This window comes from Vanellus vanellus (genome assembly GCF_965231255.1).
Source record: "Vanellus vanellus genome assembly, chromosome: 9".
Taxonomy (NCBI): domain Eukaryota; kingdom Metazoa; phylum Chordata; class Aves; order Charadriiformes; family Charadriidae; genus Vanellus; species Vanellus vanellus.
In genome coordinates this window covers 15,734,523-15,756,591 of record NC_138914.1, presented here as the reverse complement: position 1 = coordinate 15,756,591, position 22,069 = coordinate 15,734,523, and the positions used below count along the sequence as shown (strand labels likewise).

The window sequence follows — 22,069 nt, the reverse complement described above, 5'->3', positions numbered from 1 at the left end:
CAAAGAATAAGAAAAAAGACTAGAAAGACAGCTAACTTTGGGTTGTAATATCACAGAACAGGTGCTGAAAGCATACATTTTAAAAAGTAAAATAATCTTCAAAAGAAAATCAGGAATGTTCAAGTTACCGTCCATAAATTTCTTCACAGGTCTATTTTTGCTTCCAAAAGGTTTAATTTTTGCCAGTCTTTTGTTGAAAGACATCCTACTTTTTCAGACTATTTTTTCATTTTGCCAATTTTTTTTCCATTTATAATTCTACTTTCCAGCATATTTTTAACCCTTCCCAGCTTGACATTATCTGAGTCCATAATACATATCCATCATTCAGAACATTGATGAAAGCCTCAAAAACATGACATATCACTACCAGATCCTATTAGACATCTTTCTAATTTCACACAAATCATTGATAATTACACTTTGATGCAGTCTTCCAATCAGATGGGCATCTATATGATAGCAATTTCTTCTCTCACGCTTCCTGCCAGATTGCTAATAAAAATCTTCTGAGACAACATAAAGAGTAATGCCAATTACTGTTTTTCCCTTACACATAAAAAGCCTGTTTTCCTGCCATCTGAGAAAATCAGATTTGTTTGACATTATTCTTGACAAATCCATATTGAATGTTAGTCTTTTTTATTTTTCCCCAATATTCCTTATATTTTAGAAATAGCTAATGATTTTTTTTAAAAGTACAAATAATTACTGCAGTTTAAAAATAATTTTTTCTTTGATTGTTCTTACAATATTTTTGCAGAAACCACAATAAAAATATCAAACTTATAATTCACTCATTTCTCTTTTTTTGGGGGGTGCGGGGGGGGCAGGCAGCTAGATTTACCCTTCTCTCTTGGGAGTTCCCAAAGTTGGCTATGAGACTAAGGGCCCCATTCAGGGTCAATTTCATCATGCACAGTCAAGCTGAAAACAAGTTTTAGTGTTTTTGTAAGAAATGTCTTAGTTTTTAAGAAAGGAAGTTTCCCAAGTCAGTAACCCTCAGACACACAAGGATAGATCTATCACTTTTTAGTAAAGATGTAATAGATCACATCACTTTTTTTAGATGCCACCAAAAACATTACCTTTAAAATTATAGCTGTTTGATAATTTTAACTCAAATTAGTTGTTTGAAAGAATCAATAACCATGTGTATAAGCAAGACTGACAAAATAGCTGACACAGCCAGCTTGGACTTCCAAAGCCATTCCTGCAGAAAGGTTCTCCTCCAAATGCTTACAAGAAAACTAATCAGCAATTAGATAAGAGGGACAATCCTTTCATACACAAATATTTGATTACAAAAGAGGAAATAACAGAAACACAGAGTCAAGTCATAAAACTAACACAAGGCCCCTGTGGAGTTTTGCTGGAACCTGTGGCTGGGATTCATGCTTTCTAATATATCCTAAGCAACCCAGGAAACAAGGTGAACAGTAAGATGACTAATTTTCCTCATGATATGAGGTTATTCAGGACAGTAAAGGCAAAAGTCAAATGCAAAGAAGGATTTTATAAAACTAAGCAACTAGGCAAGGGCTGGCAGATGAAATTCAGGGAGATAAATGTGAAATTATACACAAGTGAAAATAATCCTACCTTCATGTATATCGAGCTGGGATCTAAACTGATTATAACCACCAGTGAGATTCTTCAGCTATGATAAATACTTCCATTAAAATATTAGTTCAGTATTAAGTAACAGTAAAAAAAAAAAAAAAAAAGCATTGGGAAATACTGGGAGAGACATACTGAATAAAAGGAGAAACACTACAACATTAACACAGAACCCATTTTACACCTATATTGTGACAAACATGATCCTTTATGGTCACCTTACCTCAACAAAAAAAAAAAACAACAAAAAAAAAAAAACAACAACAAAACAAAAAACCCACAACACACCCCCACAGTAACAGGTCTGAAAAAGACTCAGAAGAATCAAAGAAATGACATGGTTTCATGAAATGAACTATCACACATGCTAAGATTCTCCTGTCTGGAAAAGAGCTGAGGGAGGGATGTGATGACAGTGCCCTACAAAATCACAGGTGGCACTGAGACTGGCACTAGACATCCACTATTTAATGTTTCTTCCAGAGAAAATCCTAGGAAAAGCAGCCAAAATCTAGCACAAAACCAAATAAAAAGCAGTGGTTCTTCACATGACATTTTAAGCTGTGGGATTCACTGTCATAATACATTTGGGACACATATAGAATTTTACATAGGTCCAAAAGCAACTGGCTTAATTCAGAAGTCCACTGAGTTATTAAGCACGCAGAAACTGTAGCTGGATCATAAAGAGTAGTCAGTAGAGATATCACTGTATATTAGGTCTATTCTATGAACTTTTGGACACTGTTAGCAATGGAATACTAGGCTACACAGTCTTCATGTTATTTTATTATAGAGTAAGGATTTGTGTTAAATATAGATAGGGTAAAATACATCCTTTTTGTCTTTTGTTAGGTACACCATTACAAGAAAACAAGAGCACTTGTTAAAAATAAAAAGTTTAATATTCTGTAAAATGAATGAATAGGAGGCCTTATAACAAAGTTGCTAATTTCCTTTCCCCTCAAGATGAGGAAATAGCTTTTAGAAATAAAAAAGTATCTAAATACCAGATTCAGGTTCCAAATGCCAATACAAGATGTTAATGTGGCATTTCCATAAGAAAGGCTACCAAAAAATGAGTGTATTAGAATATTACTACTAATAAGGTGACACCAACTATCAGGATTTGAACGCCTAATGAATAAAGATTTTGAATAGTAGAACCTCCACCAAACATGTTTTTGATAATATTGATTCTAACAGCATATAATAAATTAATTTAATTCACTGCACTGATTTCCCTGATCAAGACCCAGTCAGTTCCCCACTGAAGTAACTGGTATCAGGCTTGTTAGTTCCATAGATACCTAGGTTCATGACATGCCTAAGAGGTGGAAAGTTTGGTGAGAAGCACTGATGATCACAAACTCAGAAGTAAATTAAAAATCTCAGTTGTTGCTGCCTGCCAGCAAAGAAGTTTAGATTGGGAATCTGGAAGTGAGAGAAACACAGGATTGTGTTTTTGTCTGGGGAAGTTAACAGATGGTCTAAAAAGGAATAGTTTTAAAATAAGACCAGCAGCCAAAAAGCATGTGGAGACAGCCATATGAGTTTTTTTGATCTATTCTGTGCCACTGTTTTTTGAAATAGCATACAGTCTCAAAGCTTGACCTTATAGCTTTATTCACCCAGACAACAACAATCTTAACTTTGGGAAAAGAACTTCATGTTGAATAGAAGTATTTGAAATACATATTTACAAGATGCTCTTTTTCTAATACACAGGTCTTTGAAACATTGCTGAAAACATAACTTCAACCTCATTCTGTAACACAGAATTACAGAAGGTTGCATATGGGGATTTAATATCATATCTCTTAACTTTCAAAAACTGGGCAGCTAAATCCCAACACAGCTTATATGCCTCTGGATGTCCATTTATACTTTTCAGAAGTAGCTCATTTACCTCTTCAGAAAAGGTTGCTGAAAATATTTAGACTGTCGCTGCAAAAAAGCACTAAGGAAAGTCTCAAAAATAAGAAAACGGCTAGTGGCAAACAATCATTCAGCTATAAGATGAGAGAATGCTGTGTGAACGAAATTATAACCTGCATTCAGATTATTACTAATGTGCTTTCCTACTATTCAGCAGCCAGAGGCAGATAGATACAATTCTTGTTGTAACGGTCAAATTTCTTTCAGCATAGGATACAGTTCCATCAAGTACTTAGCTGTAAATCAACAGAAAGAAACTTTCAGAATTACTTACCTGATTTTCTTCATGGGAAACTCTCATTTGCTCTTTAAGAACTGACATTCTGGCTGCTTCTTCTTTCCTCAACACTCTTTCTTTCTTTAGCTCAGGACTCCAGAAAGTTTTGATGCTATTCATGGAGGATCCCAGCTTGCTGTCCTTAATGTCTAGTTCTTTTCTGAGAAGATCATTCTCCCTCTGTAGTTCTTTAAGTTGAGCCTGCAGGTCTAACATGGTACTATCTCTAACCTGCCTCAGCATAGAAGGAACCTGATGGTGGTGATGGTGTGAAGATGTGGTCAGACCTCCATGCTGATCAGTGTAAGAAAGGACATCTGTGTGTGACAGTCCAGCAGAAGCAATATTAGGACTGCTCCCCATAGCTGTGACTCGACCACCATACACAGCTCTATTTGTAGCCCTTCCAAGAGTCATTGTGCCCTTTGGGAAAGTAGTAGAAGCTACACCTTCATGGTCGCTCAAATACATTGGTCCAGATGTTGCATAGGCTGCATTAAGGGACTGGATGTTCTCCATTGATAAAGTCTTACCTGTTCCACCTCCTCCTCCACTATTTGTTCGCCTATGGCCCAGGCGAGGAGATCTTGGCAAACGAGGAGACCTGGAGGGACTTCCTTCTAAGTTGCTGATTGTTCTTGCACTTCCATACATTTTTCTTCTACTTTGAGGTACTATTTAGTAAGAAATTAGTAACACTAAAGTTGAGTATTAAATTTATAATTCCAGCTAGAAATATTGGCAGTTTCACTGCATTCTTCCAGTAGGCAAAAATCTATTGTTCCTCTGAAGTCAGAGACCTGAAAAAAGATATTATAAAATTAAGTAAATTTGCATCTTGGAAAATAAGTTTACAAATAATAAGCATATATCAGAAAATAAAGTAACCCCCTTCCTAGAATAATTACTTTAAAAATAAAATTTACTGTACATAACTAGTTAAAAATGCATTTTCAAATTAATTTCATTCATTCAGAAAAAAACTGCTTATTTCCTTCTTGCTATAAAATATCTTGACTTTGACTTAGTATAACAAGCTTTATGTTGCAATAAACACCGTGGGCCCAAAACCATCTTAGCTGATATGTTAGTAGACTTAAATGACTGACCATGTGAAATAATCTAAAGGAAAAAAAAAAAAAAATAGCTGTTGTTGACATTAAGAACTACCCAAACCAAGATGATATATTTTCAAAAGATAGTATAAAAGCAGCAATTCAGCAGTTCTGTATATTCTCTAGTAATATTAGATTAATTACAACAGAACAAGGAAATAGGCAGGGGTTTTAATTTTCGTTTGGATTAACAAAGATGTTTTTGCATAGGAAAAAGGATAAAGGAAACAGTGTTTCTAATAGTTCAGCTGTAACCAGTAAAAACATATTTTAGTATGAAAAATTAACAATAAAACTAAGCTAATTCAAGTGAATATTTCCTTCTGAACAATTACAATGTATTACAACACAGTATTATTTGTTCAATGAAGTACTAGCTTGTTAATGTTTGTTGTTAAATAAGCTTTTCAGGAAAAGGTTGCATGACAATAATCTAGGTTTTCATTTAGAAAAGGAGTGCTTGTGAAATACAATTTTCTTTTTTTTTTTCCTATGAATATCATATTATTGCTTTGATAAAACTATCCTTGTAATTTATTTAACCATACAGCTAGTAGACGTGGACCAATGCTCTGTTTACAACTTTTTCAATACTCTCATTATATATTTACCAAGTTTCAAGTAAGTTTATTAACTCTACACAGCATAAATATAAACACACAAGAGGACAGGACTAGGTAGGCCCACTGATTTTTATTATTTTTTTTAACAAATCTAATCATGCCAATAAATTTGTGGTATTAATTAAATTGGTGGTCATTAACCGGATCTAGTACCATTTATTTCAAAGGTAACTCGAGGAAGAACAAAAGTTGGACTGAATCAAATCCAGTAACCTTTAACCATACCCTCAAGGCATCCTCATTATCTATAGATACATTATTTCCCAGTGTTTTAAAACATCTGTTCTACATTTGCTGTGAAAGGCGTTGAGGTAGGGGCAGGCAGAAGTATGATTTGATGTAATATTTATTAATAAGCTCTAGTATATGAAATCCTCACCAACAGTATTAGCATAAAACATTATGGATACTAATGATGTTAGCAAACAAGAAGCATACTGAGTTCTCCACTGACCCCTCATTATCCCATACAAGCATATACCATATGGCTTATATGAATTCTAAGAACTGCTTGGTATATGCCACCTTTTCATCAATTTTAACAGCCAACATAGTCTAAAGCATTTTTGTTTAATTCAAATTACCAGTGTACATCTGAATTAGCTGATTTTTTTTTCAACTTGTTCCAACTACTATTACACAACAGTGGCCATTCTTGTGAATTTTCACCTCTTTCCCAAGAGGTCACAAAATTCAGAAATGGAAGGCACTACAATACACTACTATGAAATGTTGATGACAATGCCACTATGGGTGCTGGGCAAAAATATAAGTGTGTGGTATTTATTCAACATTGATAATTTGGAAACACTGAACTCTTTGTACTGCACCCAGGCTGCTCCATTAAAAGTAATTCATTTCAACTCAAACATTGCCCTTGGCAAAATGGATCAAACAACTTAACATACCGTTGCTCCATACAAACTATATTAACAAGACTAGTAATTCTATCATAAAACATTACCACCTTTCGCCATGTACAAACAATTCAGCTACGCATAAAGCAAAGCAGGGGTACCTACTTCAATGAGAAAACGTAGTTTTTAACTATTTAGGAAGACATAGATTCAAAATTACATTCTAGCAACTCTTCTATTTCAGGATCACATAAATCATAAGATAACATGAATGTTTTTAATTCTAGAGGAAAAAAACTGATCCAATTTCTTGAGCCATGAAAACCTCTTAAAGCTTCCAGAATTCAGCCCCAAGGTGCACATATTTAATGGAACCAGATGTAACTTGCTGATATGAGTTTTCAAATTTTGACATTTTATCATGAGTATCTAAATCAACACCCCTTTTCAGTTGTCATCCAGCATTCAAGAGATGACCCACAGCTTGTTCCAGAAGAAAAAAAAAAAAAAAAAAAAATGCAGCTTTTCTGCCATCTCAACTTGAATGTATTTATCAATAAAAAAAAACATATCTCATGGTGACTGGGGGCAATGCAATTACTTATCCTAATTTTCAAGTGCCAGCCATCCTCTGGCCAAATAACATCACTCATAATGCACTCCGAGAAATCCATCCTTGTATATTTCTAGTTTCCTGAAAAAGTTTTGTAGCTCCTTCAAAGAGGATCTCAAATGAGATCATTTTCTTTCCAATGGCTCGTGGCACACCCTCATCAAAAGCAACTGTCTTCTGGTACAAGGATAAACCCTGAGCCTTCCTTATGTCTGTGAAAACTCTCAAACACAGTAGATGCTACATACCATTGCTTTATGGAAGAGGGGTGAAAGGCACCTACATCATTTTCTACTCTTTACTGCTCATACAAAGAGCCTTCCTAGCTTCAAGAAGATTTACTGTGTGTCACCACACATCAGGAATTGGAGACACGGAGAAGTAATATCTGCCTCAGGGCCTCAACAGTTGCTACACAGATCATCATCTACTACCTGGAGAATACTACCTCCCATCTTCTCATAGAACCTGCTGACACAGAGTCATTCTTGTTGAACTTAGAGTGGGCAGGTGAGATATAGACAATTCCATCTTGAAAACAGAGTTGATTTTATAATGTTTTTTTTAATTTATGGGGGGGAAATTATTACTCTAAAGCAATTGTTTTTCACCCAATATTCCAAGAATGGTTTTGCTGAACTAAAGCATAATCCTCATGCATCATAGTGCGAGGGGTGGAGAGAAAGATAAATGGAATCAAGCAGAAACAAAAGAATCTCATATATCATGGGGAAGATGGGAGAGCTGTATAGACAAGACCAGTATACTCACAACTAAAGAGACCAACTCTCCCTCTTGATAGAGGCCTGGAAGCTGTAAATGTTGCAGTAGCAAGCACAAAGGAGCTCCAGTGCAACTCATGAAGGTTATATCCCCTAAGAACTTCTCTAAGACAAAGTCACCCAGATTCAGTCAGTATGGTCTGGGACAGACTGCAGATTCACTGCATGCATTTTCCCCACAAAAGCTTATTTTGAGTTTTAAAATCCAAATCAGCTTAATAGTACTAGAAAAAACAGATGCTCGTTTACTTTTCTCAATATTTTCTTACTTTAAAAAATACTCTTTAGTGTACATAATGTGTGACTTAAAAACTAACCATTATAATTGTGACTTTAATATTTTGCATTGCAAACAAAACTATAAAAAAGGATTCAGAAAATTAAGCATGCATTCTTGGGTTTCCCTCCCAGTGGGGGACCTGACCCTTCCCCTCCTCCCACCCCATGCTTTCATCAGCCTTGAAAACAAACCCAGCAAACAAGAAATAGTCTATTTCGAGCAGTCTCAGATCAGATATTCCAAACCATTAAAAAAAAAGTAACAGTTTGAACTTTTCTACCAATTCTGCACATAGCCACAGTGGATACAGAGTTCTCACCAATTTCACATTAGAGGTTTTACTAACAAGCAGGTGCTAGACAGCACTCAGTGTGGCTAGTTCCAGAGCAGATTAACAATTTTATTGAAAAAAAAAAAAATTACCAAAACACACTATGCTGGAAAACACCAAGAAATGGAGAAAAACTTAAGTAACTAGATATAGGGCCAGAGACAACAAAATGTAGCAAACCCTTCCTTATGAGATATTCCCATGACAGAAAACAATACGAGCAAATATTCAAACTATGTTCAGGAAGCACACTGACTACCAAATCTAAATTATCTTAACCATACAGAAATCATTCTTCATATTACTAACAGTAGCCAAATATTTATAGTGAAGGACAAAGACTTGATTTCTTCCTTCTCTTGTTTTTGGGGGTTTGGTTTTGGAGTTGGGTTGTTTTGGGTTTTTTTTCCACTCAGACCAGGACACGCTATTCATTTCACAAGGGTCAGTGTTACTGTTTCCTTATCATCAACTGATAACCAGTATTTGAAAGTGGAGCATTTGAACATTTCTGACTCTGTGTCAATATATCTCACATGCTGACCATTTACACCATCTTCGCGGGCAGACATAATGAGGCTAGAACAGCCACTAAAATACAGATTTGGCACGAAAGGGGGAGAGAAAAAGACAATATATATACTAAAAAAAAAAAAAAAAACAACAACCAAACAGAAGAATAATCCTGACAATTATGTTTAGAAAGCTCATGCCTGGTTTATTTTGTGTCTCCTCTTCTGGCCAGAATCACCCACTCTGCAGTAAGTTTGGATATTAGCCAAACACTTAATAGTTTTGCACAACTACTGGCCAATATTAGCATTCAGCCAAGAGCTCAAACATTTGTAATACTACCAAAAGCTTTAGGTGAACTCCTTCCTTAGAGCTACCCTCCCCACATAACATAGAGTGACAGCTAAGTGCAGAAATTATCCATCTGATTTTTATAATACCCAATGGCTTCCCAATTGTCTAAAACTGTTTAGTACTATACAGCTCTCCAAATATAAACCAAAAGCAACAAAATAGAAGAAATAAGAGATGATGTAGAAGATAATGCTCGTATATTTTTCACCAGGACTCATCTGCTTGACTACATCAGAGGACAAGGGAAGAGCTACAGACGTCATCTATCTAAACTTCTATAAGGCCTTTAACACAGGCCCCCACAACATCCTCCTCTATAAACCAGAGAGATACAGATTTGATGGGTGGACTGTTCAGTTGCTAAGGAACTCATTGCACAGTCACATCCAGAGGCTAGTGGTCAACAGCTCAATGTCCAAATGGAGACTGGTGACGATCCGTGTCCCTCAGGGGTTTGTTCTGGGACCAGTACTGTTTAGTAACCTCATCAATGACAGACAGTAGGAGAGCACACCCTCAGCAAGTTTTCAGATGACACCAAGCTGAATGAAGCAGTTGACATGCCTGAGGGAGGGAATGCCATCCAGAGCAACCTGGACAAGCTTGCAAAGTGGGCCCACGTTAAGCTTCATGACATTCAACAAGGTCAAATGCAAGGTACTGCACCTGGGTCAGGGCAACCCCCAGTATCAATACAGACTGGGTGGAGAATGGATTGAGGGCAACCCTGAGGAGAAGGATTTGGGGATACTGGTGGATGAAGAGTTGAACATGAGCCAGCAATGTGCGCTCACAGCCCAGAAAGCCAACCGCATCCTGGGCTGCATCAAAAGAAGCGTGGCCAGCAGGTTGAGGGAGGTGATTCTGGCCCTCTGCTCCACTCTGATGAGGCCCCACCTGGAGTACTGCATCCAGCTCTGGGGACCCCAGGATAAGAAAGACATGGGCCTGTTGTAGAGGTTCCAGAGGAGGGCCATGAAGATGATCGGAGCGCTGGAGCGCCTCCCCTCTGAAGACAGGCTGAGAGAGTTGGGGTTGTTGAGCCTGGAGAAGATCGCAGAGGGCATTGACTAGATAACGTTTCAAGATCTAGCCTAAGCTATTCTATGATTTCCTATATTTTGAGACACCACAAAAGGAAGGAGACTCACAGAAAAAGATCTGTTCCATAAACACACATCTAGGCAAACAGTAAGGATTTAATTTTTTTTTTTAATAAAGGAATCATTTAAATAGTCTCTTATCACAACAAAAGCCATTACTGTACAGAGAAATCCAGGAATGCCCATGTATTTAAAGTAGTGACCAAGAGCCAGAAATATTTCCTGCACATTCTTTTGTTTTACCTTGGGTTTTGGCTGTTTTAACAGTCGCTCAACACAGCCTCTTAAAAGAGAATATTCTTTTATTTGCATATTTTTTATTATCTGTGCCGATTTAAAAAATAAAATCCAGCAAGCTGATGCAAACTACATACAGAGAAGCAAAATCTATTATACAGTATGCTTCCTTTCTTCATTAATCTGAGCAGCACAGCATGTCTTATTTTAATAAAGTAACCAAAAGATAACGACCAAAATGATGGTTCTTATGGGGTTAGTACAAGCCCTACATTGTTTTTATCAAAAGGGCAAAGTATTCTTTTTTTTCTCCTCACCACTATCAGACTGATCAAATTACTTATTCCCACCTATTTTTTAATCATAAGAAGAAAATCACCCATTTCTTCCTACTACTCAAATATTGCATAGAAGTTTGGAGAAAGAAAAAAAGCAAACCATACACAACAACATTAGAAGTAATATCATCTTCACTTAGGTTCCTTAGAGTGTCCTGAATCTGTATTAAATGTAAGTTTTACTGTGGTCTGTACAATAAATTTATTTTATTTTCCAATAAGCCTTGGTTTATCTACTTTGTCTTGTAGTTAGTTACAAAAATAGTACATATGTAGCTGTGTATGAAGTTAGTTTCAAAGTCTGTTTTGATCTTGCAAGTTGGTGATGTCCCTGAACTCATAGCAATGCTACATCCAAGAATTGGCATTTATCACCTCACAGGAATAGTTCATCGCACCTGCATGCCTTTCATTTCTATTTCATACAAAAGAAATAGCATATGAAGGAGAAAGTAGGAATGGCTTCTGAAGATGCACCTAAATGACACAACTGGAAAATAAAGTTGTCAGGCATTCTAATGTTGTCAGGTGCAGTGACATCAGTTAATACTTATGCGATCAGAAAACTCCAGCAATGGAAATATTTGCTCAAAATGAAGTATTAAAAAAAAAAAAAAAAAAAGAGTCTTCAAAAACAAGCAGTTCACTGAATTATCAGGATTGTCAATTATATTACTATGAAGTATATTTAAGTGAAGAGTCAACAATACCTTTTTAATTCTCTTCATAACTGTGAAACTCAAAAATAGGGCTAATTCTCAGTAGAGGTACATTTATTTTTTTTTTTTCCAACACACTGGCTTTTTCTCTTTATTACAATGTTAGAGACATTGCAATTGTTTTAAAACACTTTTAAAGCATAATATTAATTAGAAATCGGCTTTAAATAAAAGTAATATTTAAACTTCAGCAACTGACACGTCCATTACTTCGTAACTTTTATGTTAGGTCTCTCTTTGTTGTTGAAACACTAGTTCTTAACATTTTATCTCTAATGCTTCCACTAAAATAATTCCTTCCTGCACGTGAGACTCCCTGGGATTTCCAAGGTGCTTAAGGGAGGTGAGCAATTTAAGATTTTGTTATTATTATTATTTTTATGTTGCATCAAATATTACAGACATTAATATAGAACATTTTAAAAGGAAAAAAAAAAAAGCTTTCTATAGCCAAGCTATAGTAGAATCATCACATCTAATTTTCATTGGTTTTGCCAGAGAACATACGATATCTTTATAAAAAAAACCTATAGGGCAGTGTAACTGCCAATTCTGGGCGACCAAATCCAAGTACAGCCTACAAAACAAGTTATCTTCCAATGTAGACTACAAATCACTATACAAGTTTATTGTGATTTAATGGTCAATCAACAGAAGCAGGGAGGTTTAGCATCATCCTTTGTTTAAAATATTAAGAACCATCATTAACTGCGTTTTTAAAAGTAAAGTTTCAAAGATGCAGGGTAAAATACCCCAGTTTTCACTGATCAAAGTTCACAGTCCTGAGTTCATTGTGTCATTGCCTTGCTAGCCATCTTCTCTCTCTGCAATTTTTAATATTACGATCCTATTTATTGGGGGAGGGTGGGTGTGGGATCACAAGCAATAAGGGATAGACACATACATTCTAAACCACACCTCTTCAGGTTTTTAAGTCTTCTCAACTTTACTGCACCACGATGACCTTTTCAGGATACACAGACATTTCTAAAGCCTTGGCAAGCTTTTGTCCTTCCTAACACTTTAGTCTTTGCAGGTATGCATGCTACATTCTGTATTCTAGTCTGTATTCATTGTGCCTTCCACATTGCACTTGCCTCATTTCTTTCTGGGTAAGAAATCTCATTCATTAATGCAAGCCTCCATTTACAGAGTCCAGTCTTTTGTGGAGGATTATTCTAAGGCACCTGGTTAGCCAGACAAACAGTATTTTTAGTTTAATGACTTCTAAACAGCAGTAAAAAAAAAAATAAAAAAATAAATATCTTAAACTTTTATGAAGTCTCCTTTGGGGAAAATATTTAAAAGTATACACCATCCTTCAGGATAAGCATGATTTTTAAGTTAATGAGTAGAACAATTTTGCTTTGCTTTTGCCAAAATTCATCTAACTTGAATGACCATTTAAAAGTTTACAGAAACACTGCCTTTGTTATAGATTTAATTACCTTTCTATTCCAATTGAGAAGGTAGAGCTTAAAAATAAGCATGATCTAAGACAACCTCAAAATTTTCTAGCAAAAACTGGAAGATCAGTCTTGTTCTTTCTATTATTTCTAAATTTAAAATGGCAACAAGACACATTTCTCCTCTTTTTAAGCAATATGTTGGTTCTTATTTATACTTAATAATGACAAGAGCCTAATTTTTGAAGCTTCTTTACAGACTACCTGGAAGTTCAAGAAGGACACAAGAGATGGTTCCAGACATATTTAAAAAAGATATTGCTAGAAAAAAAAAAAATACTACACTATAATGAAATACAATTCATTATAAACATATGTAAAGAATCAAATGAGGACATCATGCAGTTTGCATTTCCATTTTTATAATTACTTTTTAAAGGTAAAGAAAATAGTAAAGTAAAAAACTAACAAAAATTTTAAGTAAAAAAATAATATAACTATGTTATGATTTAAATAGCCATGCCTCTTTTTCTTAGCTGCTATCTCATTTGCCTTGCTCATGGAGCATCCAAGTTGCATGCAATAAAAAGTGAAGCAAGTAATTTGATTCACACTTGCAACTTCATATTGCTAATTTATCATCTAATCCACATTTCTTCTGCCTTGTTTATGAGCAAGAAAAAACAAACCCTTGACAAAGCAAATTATGGTCCAAGTTTTTCAATCAAATAGGAGGCAGGCAAGAATCTAATAAAAAAAAAAAAAAAACCAAAAACACACAACACACACACCAAAACACCCCACACCTCTTTAAATTGCATGCTTGCTAATGACACTAAGTTGTGATTCTGATAGAAACCTTGATTGTCCTTACAGGATAATTGTGTGCATTTATTTTTTCCATTCACTTACTCTGGACTAACAGAGCCCATTGTGAGAGTAAGCAACACTTACTTACAAAGATAAATATTTCAGAAGTTTGTTACATCAACTCTTATATCATCATGCAAGAAGGGAAGATAGGTTTGGGAATGAGGAACCAATATTGAGACCTGTTGTGATGCTTCAGACCTTGCAGAAAGGTATTGAAAAGACCATGTTTGATCCTCAAAAGTAATACAAATAAGAGGTTCCTAAAAGTTATATAGATAAAAAATGTGTTTTTAGTATGAACACACATATAAAAACATTAAAAGACATTGCTTCAAATTGAAAGCTTTTGTAAATACCGTGTGACACCTATTATCTTTTTTCCCCCTTCCTATACATAACAGAAAATATGGTTATAAGAGATTAACAATTAAAGACACAGAATAAAGTCAGTTAAATGCTCAGGAATAACAGAAGAAAAATATCACAATATTAAACAAGTGTTTCCTTACAAATTATGTCTACAACAGGAAAAGTCACACTTCCGATGCAACAGGAATGGTTTGATAATGATAAAATAAACAATGTTTATTGTTTAGTGTTCAAATAAGGCCACAAAGGTAGACTACTGAAAAAATTTGTTGCACATGTCCATGCAACAGCAAATATCGATATTGTCAACATTCACACCAACAGTCTTTGAAACATAAGGCTGTTTACCTGATAACACATACATATATTAAGCAGACATTAAAGACTGCAATTACTTGCTTTAGGAATAAAACTTAAGAAGTGAAAATAATGTAAAAAGAAATTGACTGAATTTATAATTAGGTCTGTAAATTTGTCTATTTTCATATTAAGTATGTTTAAGAATATTCTGTCATTTACATTAATGTTTTTCATTTTAAGATGCATTTATACTGGTAAGTCTATCTTAAAAATAAGAAGAGATACTTCTACACAACTGAGTATTTTCAATTGAATTCACTCAGGCTACTGACATGAATTTTATTAAACACAGGCTTATCTTTTTAGTGGCTTAAGCTATATTTTTCTTTTATGCTACAAAGCTTCCATTCTTAGAAGAAAACAGAATAGTCATAGGAGGAACTATTAAGACCACCTGTCTAACTTACAGCATTTTCTTAGAATACTTAAATTTTGGGATATTTACAATCTAGCAAGACTAAATATCCACTATGCCTTTTACATTTCTTGGATTCAAGAGAAGTAATACAGATACTCAAATTATAAAATAAAAGGCATGCGTTTGTACATTCAGCATGCTTTGAAGCCCTTAGAATTCAAAAACATGCTGAATATCTCTCCTCTCTGTTCTTTTCACTAGGATACAAGTGTATGCATATGTTTTAGGATCATTTGCAGGCTCTGTAGGTAGAACTTAGCTGCTAGATTCTACACCTGCAACGTGACTTCAGTTGGAGGGATAGGATAACAAGCATGACAAGCAGTGAGAAGCAGTGAAAAAGACAGTATTTGTTGAAAGTGAGATACTTTAAATAAATAAAGAACACATTGGTCATTAAAGAAGTCACATGTTAACTAGTCCGAAATATTTCCAGTGAATGCCAGTCTGCAAGACTGAGTTTCTACAACAGTCTAGAAAACATAGTCTAGAAAGCAAATATCCCCTTTCAAAAACCTAATCTTAAAACTTCTCAGAAAAACTTAGGCTTTGCTAAACATCCCAAACAAAGGCTCCCACACATCCAATCACAACTTGGAACTCTGAGGTATACCTCAAATTCTTAGACACATTCCATCTGCCACCCTAAAAGAACAGAATTTCTGACATTACAGTTCTCCCTCATTATTCTCATTACAAATTAAACAGAATGTAGCAATATACAGCTTTCCAAACATGTAAACTGTCCATCCCAAAGTCTACACTTCTAATATCATGAAGGAATTCCAGGTTTTTGTGAACAAAAATGGTGTGACGGTAATGGAGCCTTATCCAGAGAAATGCTAAAACATCTTTTCTACTATTCTCTCTGTCAGCTCAGCACCTGACAGACTGTCTCTGAAAGGAGATGAGGTTGGTGTTCCTAATTGTTATAACTACACCAAAACAAAATCTGGCTATTTAAGATATTCCAAAGCTGAGCATTTCAAAAGCTGCTATCACTAAATGAATCACAAGAACTCCCCGAGATCAACAGGCAAGAAAGTAACACAATTTAAATACTACAATACCAATGTTAACTCAAAGATTTTTCTTATACAAACAAACATTGGATATCTATGCCTATAAGCTTTCCTGGACCCCACAACCATAGTCCACAACCATTCTCCAAGGAAGTAATTTTTTTTTGTCATACAAGCAGTAACAAACCAACATAAATCCACCTCACGTTATTTCAGAAATATTGTTTCTTTATAAAATGCATTACATAACAAAAAAGTGACCAATTGTGCTCCAGAAAAAGAGTTAACTGATATTTCTGCTGATAAGCCTTTGCATTTTCTTCCAGGTATCACCTAGAAGAAGCAGCACTATCCAGTTAGTTTAGAAAATTTAGTTTCTGAGCTTTCCCTTGATCAGCAACAAACATCAAAAAGGAATTATAATCTCCTTTTGCTTTAAAGTGACTCTTGCCTTTATAATATAAGCTAGTATTAACACTGCAAAATCAGTAAGTTGAGGCAACATTGTCGTTGCTAAGTACATATAAGAACACTCAAAAACTAAAACTTACATCTCAAGAATATTTTGCAGCAATCCCAAAGCTGAAGAAAACAAATATAATCTCACAAATAAAAGAGCAGTCATATTACAAAAAAAAAAAAATCCACAACCCCAAAACAACAGCATCGCAGTAATATTTTCAAGGTGGATGTGACTAATCGTCTCCATATATATCCCAGGCACCTAACAAACTAAATCAAACTGAGAAGATAACAAATGCATCAGAGTGGATAAAAATATAAACACCATAACAGATACAGGTGGGAGAACATATGTTGTCTTTGGAAGTGATACACAGGCTGGTTGCCTCACCCTCTCTGAGGGGTGAACAACCTACTCTTTTCTGTTAGTCATCCTTCAAAGGTCTACAAGATTCATCTTTCCAAAGCCAAAAAAATCACCTTGAGCATTCTCTTACAAAGACATGCATGCTGAATAGCTAGTTCTCTAAATATCAGGTATATTTGACATTGTAAGATGGCTGAACGTGCTCACTTGATATTTGGCTGCTAAGTATATGGACCACCCCTTACCTTACCACCTTTCTACAGCCTTCAGAGCAGGCAAGAGATAGGAGGGGTGAATGGCATGGATAATTATATCTTACATCACCATTTATAAGATTTTGACTACCAGTAGGTTAGGGGAGTTGAACAACCACCCATAGAATAAAAGAGGTGGTGAGATGGGTCTCCTCCAAATGCAGCTTAACCACAAAAGACAGTATCATCAGTATGAGTATAATAAGGTATTCAAACACTAACAGAAGATAAAAGGAGGTCAATGCTCAGAAGACCAGAAACACACAATTTCTAAGGTAAGGAACTCCATTTTCCACAGTAGGATGTGAAAGAACAAAAGATGCCTTTGCATGCCAACTTTCTCCTTCATGCTTGGGAAGGAGTGAAACCATTTCAGTAACTGAATCCTCTACCTACCAGAAAAAGGGATGCATCTTTGTTCAAGACAGAATACACTTTCTATTCATACACCCATCTTCATGGTATAGAAAGAAAAAAAAACACCCACGCAATCAGAGAGTCAAAGCATGTGACCTCAATGCTAAACTGGGGAAGGAAAAATAAGACGGTACCACCTTCTACATGTAGGAAGACCGTATCAGCCTAGGTACCCCACCAACTGAGCAGGATTAAAATAGGAGCTATTTAAAAATAACAGCAGCCAAGTCTCCTCCAAACCTGCCTAAACACACTTTCTCCAGCACGAACAACCTTTCAATCTTCAGCACTACCCTTCAAAGTTATTTACTTCCAGCTATTTTCTGGAGTCAGTACTTTTACCATCTACTCTCTCAAGTAAACAAATCGCCTTTCTGAGAGAATGACAAGGAGGACAGTCCACACACTCAAGTTTCTCTTTCACTATCAAAACATTATCTCCTTTCCCTTACATTTGAAGTTTTAGTGGTGACAAAAGCAAATGTCTATTTGAAAACATAGTACAAGTGAACTAGCACTAAAAAAAAAAAAAAAAAGAGAAAAATCTCAATTCCTAACTGGATGATCTACCCAACCCTGGGCACACTTGTGAGAGACACAGCACAGTTTCTCCATAGTTTAAACATTTAATTTCAAACTGAACTGTGAAGCCATAGATCTCAGGAACTGCCCTTACCTCATTAATCCTTTGGAAGAAGAAATTATGTTCCCTTCACTCTCAAGACAGAAGGTCAGTTCTCCCCCCCTCCATTTCTTCTAGGAAAAGGGAAATTGCTAACTCACCTTGATGCCTTTGAAAACTGCTTTACACAGTTTTCAAACAAAAACAATAGTAACTGAGAGGTTTCTTTTAAAGCACTGAAGAGATGTGGAAAGGTTTATTTTCACACACACCCCTTAAGCCAATCACTCATGAAGCCAAGACCTAGACTGTAAGTTTCTTGCATCAAGAAACTAACAAAGCCTTTAGCACATAAACACATTCCTTAAAGGAACTGGAGAAGAAACTTACCATTACACACTCCCTGCGCGCAAAAAACAGACCCTAAAAGGGGACCTTTTCCTCTTCATTATCCAGGGAAATGCACCGCTCAAGCAGATGAGACTGTGAAGGGACAGGGGCTACAAGAGCCTTCGCTCTTCCACAGAAGAGGTAAAGAAAATACCGGCCAGCACTAGCAGCAAAGCAAGATGGCAAGCCGCCTGACCCCATGAAGCCACCGCGGGGCACTGAGGAGAAGCGGGTGGCGAAGGAACCTCAGCCCTGGGACGCCCGGGCGGGCTCCTGAGGTGAGGAGGGAGGCGACCGCTGGGCTGCGCGAGCGGCGGGCGGCACGCGCCGGCCCCCGCCCTTCGGTAGCTAAGCGAGCTGGGGCGTGCCCGCCCGCCCACCAAGGAGGGAGGGGAGGGGCGGGGCGGGGAGGGGCGGCGCTGCCTTCCCGCCCGCAGCGAGCGCCAGAAAAAAGTGAGGCTGTCCGCCGTCCTCCGCTCCGCGGTCGGCCCGCAGCGAGGTAGACAGAGGGTGCCTTTCCGCTCGAGCAGCGGCAGCAGTGGTGGGTCCTTGCTATTAGGAGAATTCTGGGACATCCCCCCGGCAGGGGGATTGCTTTAGGGGTCCCTGTAGGGACGCAGGTGGGGGGTGGACGCGCTGCTCTGACACAGGCGCCTGCCGGGGGAGCTGGGCCAGGAAGGTGGCGGGGCTTCCTCAGCGGTCGCTGAGGAGAAGCGGGGCTGGGAGGACAGTTCCAAGTGTCCCCCCCGGCCCCTGGGGCTGGAAAACGACCGACCGCGGGGCCGCAGGAGGTCTCTCCCCGCGCCCTGGGAAGAGCAGCCGAATCAACGCTGTGGAGTTTTACGGTTTCCTGAGGTGGGAGGAGGGTGGTAACGGATACCCACAGCATCTTCCCTCAGAGCAGGGCGGCCAGGAGGCTGGCGGGGGTGGGGGCAGGAGCGAGACGGAGGATTTTTGCCGTCCTCGACTTCGCCACAGGGAAATGAAGGGCCAGCAGAGAAGCGACTTGATGGAGCGGGGGACCTTACCCGCCCTCCGAAGGAGGGGGAGCCGGAGAAGGGCCCTGCTCTCGGTGGAGCTGCCGGGAAGGGGCTGCCGACGAGGCAGCCACCCTGGACATGCACATGGGGTCTGGGGGCACGGGAATAGGAAATAAAAATCAAATCCCGAACAAACAGTTAACTGAAACCACCGATTTAGAAAGCCAACCAGAAAACTAACCCTGACCAGTAGGATTTGCCCTCCTCTTGGCTGCACTTATTGGCCGTGCTTATTTGCAACGAGCTTGTATCTGCCAACGCAAGTGGTCGGTTGGTGTGTCCATCAAAAGGGAAATATCAATTCGCCGCTAAGGGAGTAGATTCCCATCCATCCATCACAAGGCTTAGCAGGTAGCCGCCTAGAAATCAATCACACACTAATAAAAAAAAAAAAATTTATACATCTCTATATTCCTTCCCCATCACATTACTGCTCTAGTGCTCCCAACAAAATATATATGTATCCTTGATGAATATATGCATGGATTTTGTCACATGCATCACTCTCGTCCAACCTGAAATGATCTCTAAAAAAAAAAATTAAAATCACACAGCATCACAAATGAGGAACCCCAGTAAGTATTCATTAATTATATAACTGCAAAATAATATCCTGTTAGGTTCTGCTTTCCATTCTCCAGCCACTAGAAGGGAACAGAAATCTCTCACCTTTTTCCGACACAATTTTTAGAACACCATACATTATCCAGCATTTAGGTATAAAGCCAGGAATTTCTAAAGCTCATCAATTCTATTCTAGAAAACTTTAACAACAACAATAATATTTTTAAACACTTGGCACAAAAAAATGAGACTCCTATGGCTGCTGTGGGGAGAAATTGCAAGGGAGGTTTCTGGTTGATGATTCTGTAGGGAGAGGCACTCTGTTACCAGAATAAGATGTGCACTTGGTCCCATTTAATACAATCTATTTCTAAAGCAATATAAAAAGCCTGTTCTGCGAATTCATTTCCAGTTTCAGCTACCAGACAGTTGAAGAAAGCAATATATAGCAATTTCCTTAATCACAATAAATTTACAGTAATGTATTACAGCCATATTCTTGTTTAAGCTTCTCACCTTTCAAATCATTGCATCTGTCTTTCGTCCTCACATGGATTTTACAACATCACGTTTAGCTGACATCTCGCTTGCGCGGAGGAAGGAGGCAGCAGGGAGAGCCGGAGCGACCGAACCCCTAGGAGGGGAGGAAGACAGGGAACCTGCTGCAGTCGGGGGAGGCTTGTGTGCTCCTGTCCCTCGTCTTTCTGTCCCTCAGCGAGTCTCCCTCAGTCAGCTGCGAGCCTGCCTGTCTGGGTTGCCAGTCCCTGACTCAACATTCCCAGCATTCCCGAGGAGCTGGGGCTTCATCAGCGCCGGGCGGCCTGCCGCCGGGGGCAGCAGCAAGCTCTCTGGCAGCGGGCGGGGAGCACTGGCGGCGGCGGCGGCAGCAGCAGCAGCAGCACACGTACGGCCAGCCCATGGATTTCTCAGAGCATTTGTCTCTGTCCATTCATTGCAAACCCACGGGTTCCAGTCCCTACCCGGTAAACGCCTGAAAGGAAAGTGTATTACTCATTGTGAAACAGACTAAAAATACACCAATGTCTGCGTAAAACTGCAGAGGCAACATTGCTTTCTTCTCCCTGTTCACTGAAGGCCAAAAACGTTCAAAGCCAGGTGTTTAAGAACATGATAACTAAAATTCACAACTATATGTGCATACCCACGCAGGGAAAAAATAAATCTGTGTTTTACCTTAAGTGTAAGAGTAATTAAGACAACATCCATATTTGTTTGTGTTAAAAAAAAAAAAAATAGTATGCAGGAAAAAAAAAAAAGCATGAGATTAACTGCTATGTGAAGCCTGAAACCCTTTTCATCAGAAAACTGTAAACTGCATTAAAAATTACTCCTGAGATTTTATTTATTTAGTTTTGTATTAAGGAAAGTGAGGGAAACTTCTATAAATATCAGACTTCTCATCCTAAGAAATTAGGTTTTTTCCTCTTCTATTTTTCCCCTCTTCTCAAATTTTATTTTTTGAGTTCAATTGCTCGATACAATTTTAACTGATCACCCTCAATCCTTAGCTTCAATGTAAATTCATACCTCACCCTACATAGAGTTTCACAAATGTATTTTTTCTGCCTCTTCTTAACCTCATTGCCATAACGTTTTGAAGAAGCACTTCAGATCTGGAGTTGTTTTACTGTATTTTATTCCTCTCTTGCCCACATATGCACCTATACATGCCATTATTAAACATGATCGATAAGACCAGCTTTTATGGAATTTCTATTAAAAAAAAAAGTCAAATGAAATTAATTTCAACCAATCATGTCTAAAACTAACACAATTCCTTCATT

The 22,069-nt window shown here is 37.6% G+C and overlaps 1 protein-coding gene across 1 annotated transcript in view; it reads right to left on the bottom strand.

Annotated features, from left to right (window-relative positions):
• The window catches only part of ERC2 (ELKS/RAB6-interacting/CAST family member 2), a gene marked incomplete at both ends in the record, with an annotated part of 454,823 nt that extends 450,334 nt beyond the window's left edge, over window positions 1-4,489 (bottom strand). Inside the window, one exon of the mRNA XM_082487881.1 lies at window positions 3,833-4,489. Coding sequence (XP_082344007.1) covers window positions 3,833-4,489 — 657 coding nt within the window. The remainder of the gene's footprint in view (window positions 1-3,832) is intronic.
• Between the last annotated feature and the right edge of the window lie 17,580 nt (window positions 4,490-22,069).